The sequence below is a fragment of the Myxocyprinus asiaticus genome, chromosome 43 (assembly GCF_019703515.2).
Source record: "Myxocyprinus asiaticus isolate MX2 ecotype Aquarium Trade chromosome 43, UBuf_Myxa_2, whole genome shotgun sequence".
NCBI classification, from domain to species: domain Eukaryota; kingdom Metazoa; phylum Chordata; class Actinopteri; order Cypriniformes; family Catostomidae; genus Myxocyprinus; species Myxocyprinus asiaticus.
Genome location: NC_059386.1, coordinates 18,114,079 through 18,128,483, shown reverse-complemented (window position 1 = coordinate 18,128,483; position 14,405 = coordinate 18,114,079). Strand labels below are relative to the sequence as shown.

Sequence of the window (14,405 nt, the reverse complement as noted above, 5' to 3'; positions counted from 1 at the left end):
TGCCAAATTGCATTGACGAATTACCTCAAAGCATTTAGCAGTGCTTTAAAACACTGTTAGAATGGCACAGAGAAAGAGATTAAATGGGCGTGATTTCTTTATTCTTCATTTATATATGTAGCTATTTGAAGAAAACTGATTTGAAACTAAGAGCGCAGATTATTGTTGAGTAACGTGGGTGTTTTGTGCAGCCCAGAGGGGGTGGTATGTACGTAATGATGACTTTTTGAGGGCAGTGGTTTTTCAAAGTCAGATATGCTTGATTTACACTAATAAAACGAAAGGTAACAAAGATTGTGATGTTATAGTTTTTTGGGGGCTTGTTTTCTTGTCTGTTTTCATTTATCTTGTCTTTTTTCTTCTTCGCCCATGTTGGACTTTTATTTTGATATGTAATTTCTCGTATTTTAAAAGTATTTTCTGATTCCTGTCTTAGCATTTCCCTTTTCTCGTGTTCCTCTTAAATTGTTTTTCAATCAGTACTTTTGCCCAGCCCTCTCATTGTGCATATATTGTGTGTTTATCTGACTATCTTGGTGAGTTTTCCCAGCATTGTCATGTTTTTGTCAAGTTTTGTTTAATATTCTGACCATGCTGTGTTAAACACTTACTGGGTACCATCTGTGTTAATACGGTTTTAGTTGGATCTCTGCTATGTCTTGCTTCTGTTGTCTGTTCAGTTTGTGCCTTGTCATTTGAGTAATCTTTACAAATTAATTCCTAGCAAAAATCCCACTGCTTTTTTTTTATTTATTTATTTTTTTTATTTTTTTTTAACTTTGCAAGTTTATTTAAAAGAGAAAACTGAAATATCACATTAACATAAGTATTCAGACCCTTAACTCAGTACTTAGTTGAAGCACCTTTGGCAGAGATTACAGCCTCAAGTCTTTTTGGGTATGATGCAACAAGCTTTGCACACCTGGATTTGGGGATTTTCTGCCATTCTTCTCTGCAGATCCTCTCAAGCTCTGTCAGGTTGGATGGGGCACGTCGGTGGACAGCCATTTTCAGGCCTTTCCAAAGATGTTTGATTGGGTTCAAGTCTTGGCTCTGGCTGGGCCACTCAAAGACATTCACAGAGTTGTCCCTAAGCCACTCTTGCGTTGTCTTGGCTCTGTGCTTAGGGTCATTGTCCTGTTGGAAGATGAACCTTCGGACCAGTCTGAGGTCCTGAGCACTCTGGACTAGGTTTTCATTAAGGATATCTCTGTATTTTGCTGCGTACAGCTTTCCTTCAACCCTTACCAGTCCCCCAGTCCCTGCCGCTGAAATATATCCCTTTAGCATGATGATCCCACCACCATGCTTCACCGTTGGGATGGTATTGCAGAGGTGATGAGCGGTGCCTGGTTTCCTCCAGACATGATGCTTGGAATTGAGGCCAAACAGTTCAATCTTCATTTCATCAGACCAGAGAATCTTGTTTCTCTCAGTCTGAGAGTCCTTTTGGTGATTTTTTTGCAAATTACAAGCAGGCTTTCATGTGTCTTGCACTGAGGAGATGCTTCCGTTTGGCCAGTCTGCCATAAAGCCCAGATCGGTGGAATGTTGCAGTGATGGTTGTCCTTCTGCAAATTTCTCCCATCTCCACACATGATCTCTGGAGCTCAACCAGAGTGACCATCGGTTCTTGGTCACCTCTCTTACCAAGGCCCTTCTCCCCCGATTGCTCAATTTAGCCAGGCAGCCAGCTCTAGCAAGAGTCCTGGTTGTTCCAAACTTCTTCCATTTAAGAATTATGGAGGCCACTGTGCTCTTGGGAACCTTCAATGCAGCTGAAATTTTTTGTAATCTTCCCCAGATCTGTGCCATGACACAATCCTGTCTCTGACTCTGCAGGCAGTTCCTTTGACCTCATGGCTTGGTTTTTGCTCTGATATGCATTTTCAGCTATGAAACCTTATATAGACAGCTGTGTGCCTTTCCAAATCATGTCCAATCAATTGAATTTGCCACAGGTGGACTCAAAGTGGTCAAAGTGAAGATTCATCTCGAAGATGATCTAGAGAAATGGGATGCACCTGAGCTAAATTTCAAGTGTCATAGCAAAGGGTCTGAATACTTATGTAAATGTGATATTTAAGTTTTTTCTTTTTAATAAATTTTCTAAATTTTCAAAAATCTGGTGTTTGCTTTGTCATTATGGGGTATGGAGTGTAGATTGATGTGAAAATATAATAAAAAAATAAATGTAAAGCATTTTAACATAATGTTGCAACATAACAAAATGTGAAAAAAATGAAGGGGTCTGAATACTCTCTGAATTCATTGTAAATAATAAACTGGTACTTCTGTTCTGAAATGCTAATGTTGCTCCTGCTGAAGTGTGAAATCTGCAGACTTTCATTGCATTGTCTGTGCTGATTTTGGAAGAAATCTGGGGAAACAAAAGTGTGGTAATCAGACTACTACACACTTATTAGTAGCTAAAAGCATGATTGTCCAATACATATTTGATGAATGAACATGCAAGTAATGGGGGATGATGTATAGAACTTCGTAAATGATGAGTGTTCAAATTCTGTGAATATTTGTGGAGGGAAAGTATATATATAAACTTTTTGATAACCCTGGCTTCCCAATTCATTTTCAATGTTCCTATAGTGTGACAAATGAATTTTCAAAAGTATAAATATTTAAGTAGTTTCTCAATTAATGAAGACATAAAAACAGGATACAAAATAATTATTTAAAATTGAGCAACATGCTATTTATAACAGTTGTACAGCTGTCACACACCTGGACAAGTCAATTTCACAAAACCCTTTCTCTTTTAAGTCTTCAAAGATATGCTAAAATGCTAGGTCATTATTTATATCAATGACATCCTTATTTTCTCTGCATCAAAGAGAAATGTATCTAATAGTCTGGTTCTCGCTTGCCTCCTGAAGAACAACTTGTATTTTAAGGCTGAGTGGGAGTTGTACAAGTCCCAAATCGTGGTTTTAGTGAGGTCTCCTTCCTCCTCACATTTCTATATACATCAAGGATAGCTAAATAAGTTGCTGTGGACAGAGCAGGCTAAAAATGCATTTTTATAGAACTCTGAGTCTGATTTTGTTGAAGTACATTTAGAGTAAATTTAAGAACAACTTCCTTGCACAACTTCAGAACATCTATTCCTTGCCTGACTGATTCTTGATCATGTTGTCCTTGTGCTGATCAATCTCAAATATCTTGAGAATGTTATGTTAGCAAAGTGCTTAAATTGTGGGTGCACTTTTCACACACTTTGACTTTACAGTGAGGGTGTTTACATGCACAGTCTTGTTTAATAAATCCACTGTAATTCACAAGATACAATGTGTAATTGCTACTCACAATTTGGCTGTACATGTAAACACCTTTGCATTCTGCCAACTTATTCTTTGCATGCATGTTTTGTGTGCCTGTTTATGTCTTGACATCTTAATGCCAAGGTGGTTCGCTTGCATTGTCAGTTTGTTACTTTGACATTTTGGCATATACTGAGCTGATTTTTGATAGCTATATGTGTTATGTTGTACATGTAAATGCATTCATTAATTTATCTATTTTATATTACAGAGTATATCAAGGGACGTCTTACTTGCATCCAGTAATCAGAAAGTTTACTATCTTTCTAACAGAACAAAAGAGTAATGGGCTTAGAGAAATAAGAAAAAAGAAAGTGAAAGAGTTTAGAGAAGTGCAGAGAACTTCTCACCAAGCGGCCTCATCTTATTACTTGTATGGAGGATTTATATGTACAGTAAAAATTGTGAGAGAACTGGCAAGCAACATCATAACTACAGGCAGAGTGAGACTTTATTAGATTTGTTAAATTAGATTTATTGTCATGTTAAAAATGAAAACACAAAAATTAGCTGTTGTAAAAGTTATTATGTATGGAACATACATTTTGGTGTAATAAGCATATTGAAGCATAATGACCTAATTGTGTCTGCACAGATATGAAATCTAATTTAATTTACACTAATGGACAAGAATGTAGTGCTTCAGGGATGTAATTTTGATTAAGTCACTTTCAGAAGCTAGTTTGTTTGATGAGTAGGAGGTGATGGTCAAAGAGCAGAATTAACTTTTTATCTTTACAAATTGACCTCCAGAACACATGTAATATGTACAAGACACATTCAGAGAGCTGATACATTTTAGGATGAATTCTGGGCTGTGATTGGAATGTGCAACTTTTAGAAATCAAACATATCTTCGCCTGCAGGAAGAGGAGTTATATTTTGAAAGTGAAATGAAATTGGATTCTCCTCAGCATTATTTTTTTTTTTATTATTATTATTTTATTTTTTTATCCAAAGGTGACTTCTGCGTTATTGCACTGAAAACACTGGAAAAAAATCCCACTTCGTTTTAACAATCTCTCTTTCATATGAATGGTTGGTTAAATCATTATTTTCCTCTTTTAAGTTTTCCCCAGCTCAGTGGATAAGATAAACCAGCTGCCTGCGTGTGATGTAAAATATATTACATAATGTTACAATGTTAAGATCTGACATTTAATTTCCACTCAAGGGAGCATGTCTTGACAAGACCTACAATTATGTGTGTGTGTGGGTGTGTGTGTGTGGGGGGGGGGTGTGTGGGCAGGTTTAAGTGGTTTCGAGGACATTTTTTTTAGGTTATAAACTGGTAATTACAAGGGTATTATGCTATAAATGTGGTTTATGAGGACATTTCTAGTGTCCCCACAATTCAAATCGCTTAAAACATTCTAAACGATGTTTTATTGAAAATGTAAAAATGCAGAAAGTTTTTTGTGAGGGTTAGGTTTAGGGGTAGGGTTAGGGTTAGGGGATAGAATCTATAGTTTGTACTGTATTAAAATCATTATATCTATGGAGAGTCCTCATAATGATAGCTGCACCAACGTGTGTGCGTGTGTGTGTGTGTGTGTGTGTGTGTGTGCGCGCGCGCGCGCGCGTGTGTATGGTGTGCATGTGTGTAATGTACAGCCTATATATATATAGTGTGTAATATTAGGATTACGTGTGAGATAACAAAAATAATGTAAATTCAAATTAAACAGAGGTTTACTGTCTTCGATGCCCAACTCTGGTCAAGAGACAGATTTTTTCTTTCTGAATTGATAATGTAGCCAAGGATGACAAGTCAATATTATCCACCTAGTGGTTTGTACCAGAAGTAATACTGTGAGCACAGCCAGTTCATTTGATCCCGGTAAGAAGGTGCGCGCGCCATTAGATCCCACGGTTGCTGTCCATTCAGGACTAGGTTTTGTTCTTAAAACGCGCTTCCATCTGTGTAATGGGATCCACTTGAAAACGCGTCCTCGTCAAAGTGTCTAAATCATCATTAGTATATACTTATCAGGATATAGCAGCGCATTAAAACAAGCTTAGGGGACAATCAAAGCCATTGTGCGGACTCGCAACCTTAAATCATACGGACTGTGGGGTCAGGAACCAGTTTGTGCAGAGAATAATTCCAGTCGCGCGCTATTGGTTCCCCGTCCTCATCTGTCAGTGTACGTAGGCGGGACTCTGCCCGCTCGCGCTCCCAGGAGGCGATAGATGCGAGAGCTGCACTTTTGTGCTGTTGTATGGAGCGCTGTGCACTTCTCGAGCTCAGTCAGAGCGTCAAGTGAACGCCGTGCAGAAAACGCAGTGGGACTTGAACCGAGGAGAAGTTATCGAAGGAGCCTGTAGTATTGATTGCAGCAGCCTGCACCTGTATAAGCCCCATCATCAGCACGCGGAGAAGCGCACAAGAAGAAAGTGTGTTTACTGGAATCACGCAGCTGTTCTAGAAGGAAGGCAATATGATGGTGAAGCAGCATATGCTGTTTACCCTGTACAGCATCTGCGGGATCGTCCTTAAAGGTAAGAGCGCTTCAAACTTTAATCTGTCTATATACAGTGATTTCGCAAGAGTACAAAGCGTGCGCGCGTTGCTAATTGGGAGCATTATATCTGGACGCAACTGAAACTGTCTCATCATCATTACGCACCATGTAGGAAAAACATTAATGTTCTGGAATGATGATGATGATGATTGGCATTTGCATAATATGTCGAAAGGGCCTCGAGTGATTACGGGGACTTGTTCTTGTTTTCCCGTTGCCCGTTAGTCATCGTTGCACTGAAGGAATTGTATGGTGCACGTTTGCCCAACACATAACCCACTGATACAGAATATTATCACGGATAAGCCTGCACAGACTGCTGAACTAGCGCCCTGCTTTTATGGATTACCAGTAAAAATGTGTTTTAGATAAACTCATTACCCTCATTACCATAGAGGAGATGCAATTTAAAAGATACGGCTTAATACATTTGTCCCGACAGGATACTTTTGACTGATAAATGCATGGATTTAAATGCATTTTTACAACATTTATAAATATGCATATACGTACATTGGAATTATTTTTGGTTTAGAGAAATACGATTTATTTATCTTAACACTGCAATTATATACCATTTAATCCTAAATCAGTATGTTGTTTGAGATGTACGGTATGTGTTTTCAGGCAATCATATGGCATTTTTAGCAATCCATAGTCTTCTATTTTACCCCTATAACGTGGTCTTTTATTGTATTTCAGCGTTTGTTCTGGCGAGAACAGCCCTAGTTTACCCACGGAGTTTTAAGCTATTTTTTTTCCCTTTACATTATATTCAGCATTCCTCGTTTGTTTGGGCAATTTTGGGACAGTTTCTATGATTCCAGTCTCTGGTATGTATGGTATTTGCGGCAATCCGCATCTTGGGGTCGTAGTAGCATCAGCTTTTTTTTTTTTTTTCTCCTATCGGAGAAAACATTTGCGGAGCAAATACACCAGTCAACACACTGAAAAGTTGCCAGTGTAATGTATTATTCGCCTAAACGAAAGTCAAATGTTCAAATGCTAAAATACGCACTAGAGTAAATCAGAAGACAAATATCAGTATTTCTACTTTCATGTTTTCCTGAACCTTTGGGATCGTATGTTTTTGGCTGGTACTCATAATTCACGCGCAACACTGTAAACAGGATCAGCAGGGCAAGGTCGCGCGCAGTATTCGCGCGGGCGACCGTTAGTGTGACAGGACTATTTGATGTCAGCTGAACGTGTCATATTTGCCGCACTGGGAAGGTAATGTTTGCTTTAAGATAGGATGTACGGATTAGTTTAAGTCTCAGTAGGAAGGACTCGTTGTGTGACCACTCAAGTGTAAGTATTTATGAGTTTTGTGTCTGTTAGGAGTAAGGTTAGTCAGCGCGTGTGGCTGTCGCCTGTCCCGCCAACATCTCGTGAGCAGCAGCCACCGCCCGGTTTTAGACTAGGACCATGAAAGATAAAGTAATCTATACTTTGACGAGGATAACGCCAGGTACCAGCATAAATCGTGTTACACTTTGCTAGCATCACACAAAGGTGTGTGTTCACCTCATAATTTGTTCATTATGATTCCTTAAGGTACTCAAAACCGGTCTGAATATCAGTGAATCATGACCCGCGGACAAGAGATGTTTACATCTCAAACAGACTGGCTTGCAGACCTGTCAGTTTATCAATGTGCCGGATGAATGCAAGAGAGACAAAGGAGAAAAAGAGTATTTGCACACACCTTTCTGCATGTATGCATATGGCTTTCCTCTTCTGCCCCATCTTTTCACAAAACACCCCTGTGCTGCTGTTGATAATCAGTCTGAGAGGTGGGTCATTAATAATCAAAGATAATTAAGCACATTCCTCAAGGCTTCACTTTTAATGAGTCGGCAGCAAGCGTGAGACTGAAGCAATGTATTGATTTCCCCCAACCTTCTCTCTCTCCATCCGTAAATCACAGTGCCTGTGTCTCTCAGCACCCAGTCAACAGCCCCACTGGCTGCAAGTGTTGCTGCCTCCTTCGGTTCTTTAACACACCTCTCAGACACTGTCAGAGCCAGGCTGCACCTGCTTGCATGTGTGAGGCTTAACAGAGTGTGGTTGCACACAGTGTTTTTGTTTGAGGTCAGTAGGTTCCGGTAGCCCTGTCAGATCCTCAGTCTGTAATCAGTAGATCTGATTATTGTTATTTCAGTGGTATGATTATTGATTATGAAAAAAATAAAAATAAAAATGATGAGCTACAAAACGAAGGAAATGTTAACATACAAAAATATCAAAACATTGTTTTGGACAACAAATATGGTAATTGATTAATTGTAGAAATTTATGATTAAAAACACATGACAACGTGCCCAATAGAAATAGGCCAAAATGCCCAGACGTACATGAAAAAGAACTTTGTCCTTAGAAAACATTTAAACCTTTCAGTAGAAATGTACTTTGGAGGGTAGAATTCACAAAAAAATATTCTAATTTAAGAAGGCTTTAAAATAGGTGCTTGAAACCAACATTCGAAACAACTGCTAGAGAAAATGCACATTTGTGTAATTGGACTGTTTGCTCCAAATCTTATCATTACTGAGATATAGCCTTTGTGACAACTAGCCCCAGTCTCCCCAATTCATCCAAAACTATTCGTTGAATACTTGTATAATTATTCAGGGATGCAGTCTACTCACCTTTCAGCTAGTCACCTTTTCTGGTGCTAATTTGCCCAAATTGTTTTGTAAAAGTTTCTACATTTTCCTTATTAAAATCACTTGAAAGGGTTACTTTAGGATGAAACACTCAAAAAAGCTTTAAATACAACAAACAAATCAACTGAAAATATACATCTGGAAAACCTGCTATGACCTTTTTCACCTTTCGTGAGTTTGCATCCCTGATTAGTATACCTGCAGTTTTTATGAAATCATATCAACCCTTTGATACATGACATCCACATGCGTATTTTAGCCTAAAATCTTGATGTTAAAAAAGTTGCCAAAGACAGCTGTGAACCTTGACTAGCCTTTGCATTATAGACTGTATTACCAGTCTGCTGTGAGCAAAGAGTTCCAGCTGCCTTTTATTTGCTGGTCATTGACTATCCTTAAAGCCATGCCAGTCTTCCTCTGTGAGGTTAAATGTCTGCAACACAAGTGTGGGCACATCCCTGGCACATCTGAATGGAGGGAACACTGCATGCTGCCAGCAGCTGGGGGAGCATGGCTGTTATGCAAAGTGTGTGGCAGACACTGCCGCTCCTCCCTGTGTGTGGAGTATAAGTCCCTGCAAAGTGCTGTTGTGTGGAGGTCTGCTGTTAGTAATAGCAAAGCTTGGCTCCATCCTCTGAGACACCAGAACTGATTGGGAGGACTATGTGGTCTTGGTTCATTGAGAATGTATGCCTTTATACTTATTTCTGTTTGTGGGTACATTCCCTCTTCATTGGCTTATGTAAACAGAATCTTTTTTCCACTTTCTGTCTTTCTTGGCTCTATAGTGCTTGAGCAATCCTTCCCTTTGGAATCCTTCCCAAATCTTCTCCTCAGTTTCTCTTTCATGCAAAGCATACCCAAATTCTGCAGTCAGCCCAGCCAGCTTCTGAAAACAAAAAAATAACGATTGTAGGAATGGCTCAAGCTAGGGTTGCACGATTATGACAAAAATCACAATTGCATATTATTTCCCTTGATATACACTCACTGAGCACTTTATTAGGAACACCTGTACACCTACTTACTCATGCGATTATCTAATCAGCCAATCATGTGGCAGCAGTGCATTGCATAAAATCATTCAGATATGGGTCAGGAGCTTCAGTTAACGTTCACATCAACCATCAGAATGGGGAAAAAATGTGATCTCAGTGATTTTGACCGTGGCATGATTGTTGGTGCCAGATGGGCTGGTTTGAGTATTTCTGTAACTGCTGATCTCCTGGGATTTTCACACACAACATTCTCTAGAGTTTTCTCAGAATGACGTCAAAACCAAAAAACAGCCAGTGAGCGGCAGTTCTGCAGATGGAAATGCCTTTTTGTAGTGAGCAGAATAGCATCTCAGAATGCACGTTGAACCTTGAGGTGGATGGTCTACAACAGCAGAAGACCACATCAGGAACTTCATTAGGACCATAGTGTTCCTAATAAAGTGCTCAGTGAGGGTAGCTAATAATTGTGATTATTATGTCATGATTATTATGTCAATTAAATACTTATTTGTTCAACTTCATGCCATATTCTTTCCATAGGTTACACATCCAAAACAAACTGAGAACTGTTAAGCTGTTATTACTTTATGATATGCTCACAAAAAGCATAACAAAAATGAACTTATTCAATTATTTGAATACATTGTGCACAGAAATTGAGCTAATACTTCTGTTATAAATACAGCTCTCTGCACAGCACAATAAATAAGTTATTTACACAGTGTCTGTGCCTTGTTAATTATAACGGGAGCATTCTAATTTTGTCACGTTGCTCGTTTGCAGTGTATTTACCGTCTACATTGCATGCGAGTGTAATGTAACTGTAACAGGAATCAGCGGAAAGGAGGAGGCGGGAACCAGATGAAGCATCAAAGTAATGTTTTTAATAAACTTAAACACAAAGACACACAAACATAAACGCATACAGGGCAGCTGCCTGTAGCACTTATCCCTCTCCTCGTCTGATTAGCCCGATTGGGGGCCGGGTGTGCATAGTCACGGCCCGGCCCCGCCCTCCTCCTTGTCACAGTAACTAACCCTAAAGAATTCCAAATTACGACTGCTTTTCACTTTTATTCTAAAGCTTCTTTTCAAGTACAGATGATGTTTCTTCAGCAAAGACTCTTCAGCAAAGAAAACAGACTTGAAACAAAAATCAAGTATCTGGGCATCAGACTGTTCCGCATTAGGATCGGTTGTCATTACTGATAGGACTGTAATGTAGGTGTCTTTGTTTCTCAGTTGCCATTTTATTGCTCAAGGGACATGTCTGGGTTTGGCTAGAATACTCAACTGCTGCAAAAACACCTTTGACGCAACAGGAGTAGACTTAATAGGAATGTTGTAATCATCAGTTTTTACAATACACCGATCAGCCACAACATTAAAACCACAATTGTACAGAGCGGTAAAATCTGAGTAAATTGTATTCTAAGTTATAAGCTTAAAACTAACTAAAGTGCATATTTAACTAAAATATATGAAGAAAGTAAAGACAAGTAACTAGAAACAGAATGAAAACCAAAGAGTTAGAAAAATATGCAAAATTATATATTTATTATTAATACTTACAAATATATATAAAACATATTGCAGATAAACTTGACCAATAAGAGTCTGGATCAGCGCTGCAAATGTGATTTATCCAATCAGCCAATCTTGCTGTAGCCGCCGACTCCACCCTAGAGTTAAAGCAGACAGACGCAGAACAGGCGAAGAAGCGAAGAGCAACGAGATGTGGATCAACTGCGCTGTTAGGAATTTATTGCAGCAAAAGTATTAGTTTAAAAATATTAGTTTAATCTTAAACTAAAGCTCTAGAAAAAGAGAAAAAATACTTACCTGAGAGTGAATCTTGATGTCCAATCGAGATAAAGCTGAGTGATGAAGTCATTTATTTCACTGTTCATCCAGATAAAGCCTGGAAGAAAAGAACAAGTTTAGTTAATTATTGAGGAAATCAGTAAGTTTAATCTTTTATTCTAAATATAAATGAGAATCAGAAACATAAACTTGTTTGAGTAAACTTTAGTTGAGAAACTGTTATATAAATGCTACCACGAGGCGTAGCATTTAGAGCTAAAGCTAATGCATGTATTGTAAATTAAGAAAGTTAAAATAATTGTCTGAAATGTTAGGAAAATGTTTCTGAGAAAGTTTTCCTGCTTTGTGCTGGCCAGTTTTGTATATATGTGTTTTGTTCGAGTTGGACCAGTTTTCAACGAGGATAGTGAACATTTCATTGTGGATGTATCTGCACGAACTTTCTGGAAACTTTGATGGTGAGCCAAAAACCCAAGAGTCTTATCTGAACTGTGAATATCTTCTGTTCGTGGATTTCCAAATAATCTTCAATTCATCTCTACTTTGAATTCATTCGACAACAAGAAGGTCGAGGTATTTGTGAATCTGGACATTAATTGAATGTTCATTCTTGAAGAACTCTGAATTTAGTACATTTGGTAATTCAGTTGATTGATTATTGTGTGTTTAATTGTATAGTTGTTTATTTGAATTGTATAGGTAATTAATAGGTAACTGTAATTTTATTTGTTGGTTTTAATTACATTTTATTGAGTTTATTTGGAAAAAGAGTTACAAAAAAGTTACATTTGATAATAGATAAGAACTAAAATCGATAAACCATTTTATTAGCTTCCACTAAACTAAATAGTTGTGATTAGATTAACAGAATTTGAAGAGAAAGAACATTGAATATAAATAACTAAAAGGAAGATAAATTCATGTAAAGGAGACTGAACTAAGTCTATTGGTGAATTTAAATATCGAATTGTTTATTGTATTATTTTATTTAAGATCCATTTGTTGTATTGTCTGTTGTTTTTATCTGTGATGTTTTATTTTATTCAAATTATTCAATAAATCAGTTATTTCATTAAAGTCAGTTGTTGAGTGTGTATGTGTACATTTTGCCTCCTTCACGTACCCTGGTTATCTTCTGATTGGCCCAAGTCTTGTCGGCTTGGTGCACCTGCTGGTGTTCCCATTTGAGGTGTGCCGAAAAGTAATTGAATTAGACACCGCTAGCGGGAGGTCGTGGAATAGTAATCGTTCGTACCACCCCAGGTGCCATCACACATGCCACACGCTACACTTTGTCAGTTCGAACCAGTCAGGCCATTCTCTGTTGACCTTTCTCATCAACAAGGTGTTTCCGTCCGCAGAACTGCCACTCGCTGGATTTGTTTTTGTTTTGTTTTTGGCATCATTTGGAGGAAATGCTAGAGACTGTTGTGTGTGAAAATCTCAGGAGATCAGCAGTTACAGAAATACTCAAAGCAGCCCGTCTGGCACCAACAATCATCCATGTGATTATCTAATCAGCCAACTGTGTTGCAGTAGTACAGTGCATAAAATCATGAAGATACAGATCAGGAGCTTCAGTTAATGTTCACATCAACCATCAGAATGGGGAAAAAATTTGATCTCAGTGATTTGGATTATGGCATGATTGTTGGTGCCAGATGGGCTGGTTTGAGTATTTCTGTAACTGCTGATCTCCTAGGTTTTTCACGTGAGATGCGGGTTGGCGCTGTTTTGGTGGCACGAGAGGGACCTACACAATATTAGGCAGGTGGTTTTAATGTTGTGGCTGATCGGTGTAAGTTAATTGCAGGAGTCGTATTTGTAATCTCGATTGCTTTTTCCATTAATTTTGCAGCCATAGTGCAAGGACAAAAGACATTATTTATGTCTCAAAATGCTCCTTTCTTGAAGATAACACTGAGTGGGAGGTTTTCCTTACTGAGGAGGCCACTGTGCATTGAGAGAAGCTTCTGGCCCCCTGCCTCTCAGCCAGCTTATCCCAGCAGAGTGACTCCAAGCTGGGCAATGCCCTTTCTGGGCCGGACCTTTTATGGAAGTAGCGTGGGAAAGTGTTCCTTTAGGAGAGGGATGGTGTGCGGATGTGTGTGTGCTGAATGGGGGGTTAATAGCCTTTTCCTCGTTTCTCGGTCTGTTGTCTTTTTCAGTCGTGGAGCGTGAAAAGCATCTGTGCAGGTGAGCTGCAGCACAGGCAAATGTGCTCAGACAGGTGAGAAATGGAGTCAGGCATAAACTGCCATTTCTGCTGACTAGATTAAGCATTTGTTTGGCATTAATTTAGCAGGGAAAAAAGGTTGCACTATAGACTCTGCCCAGGCTGCAATACCAGGCTCTTCCTATGGCACATCCTGTCATGTGCGTGTGGTATCATTTCAGTCCAAGTCCCTTTCTTTCGTTCATTTCTTTAGCGTGAAACGATGCTGAGAATGTCCCTCTTTCTTACTGTATATATTTATATGGGTGTTTGTTTGGCTGGCTGATTGAACCAGGATGGAGAACAGGATTAGAGGTGAAAATCCACCACCTCTTTGTATTTGTCCTGTTGTTGGGTTGCTGAAAGCCTTCTAAAAAAATGTATTGTGCCTCTGTCTGTCTCACCTTCTCTTGTCTGTCTGCCTACAAGTATCTAGGTCTTCGAGCATTTCCCCCAGACTTAGATGAGTATGGAATGGAGCTGAGCTCCTGAAGCCCCGTTGTAATCGTGAGGGATTTTCCATGATCAAAGGGCCTCTTTTGTTCTTCCAGGTGTTTGAAAAAGTTAAAACAAAAAGTGGGTGGAACTGTCAACTGTTTCACAGTACAGCTAGTGCCTGGCATAACACTTTCTCTCTCCCAAGAGCACTGCAAAAAAGATGCCCTTTTGCAGTGATTTTGGATCAGCTTTCAAAACACGAACTCTTCCCCGAATCATTGACGGAAATGGCACAAAGTCTTGGATCAGATATCTTCTGAAAAAAACCTTCCTCCTCATGGCATGTTTTATTTATGTCATGTAGCAGTTGTTTGAAAGCTGTCAAATCGGTCATTTAA

The 14,405-nt window shown here is 38.9% G+C and overlaps 1 protein-coding gene across 4 annotated transcripts in view; it reads left to right on the top strand.

Moving 5' to 3' along the window:
• The first annotated feature begins 5,571 nt into the window (after positions 1–5,571).
• LOC127433199 (cell adhesion molecule 2-like) overlaps positions 5,572–14,405 on the top strand; it is a 648,459-nt gene continuing 639,625 nt past the window's right edge. For all 4 annotated transcript variants that reach the window (XM_051684922.1, XM_051684923.1, XM_051684921.1 and 1 more), the window contains exon 1: positions 5,572–5,840. In XM_051684922.1, the coding sequence (XP_051540882.1) occupies positions 5,780–5,840 (61 nt within the window). In that variant the 5' untranslated portion in view covers positions 5,572–5,779. The remainder of the gene's footprint in view (positions 5,841–14,405) is intronic.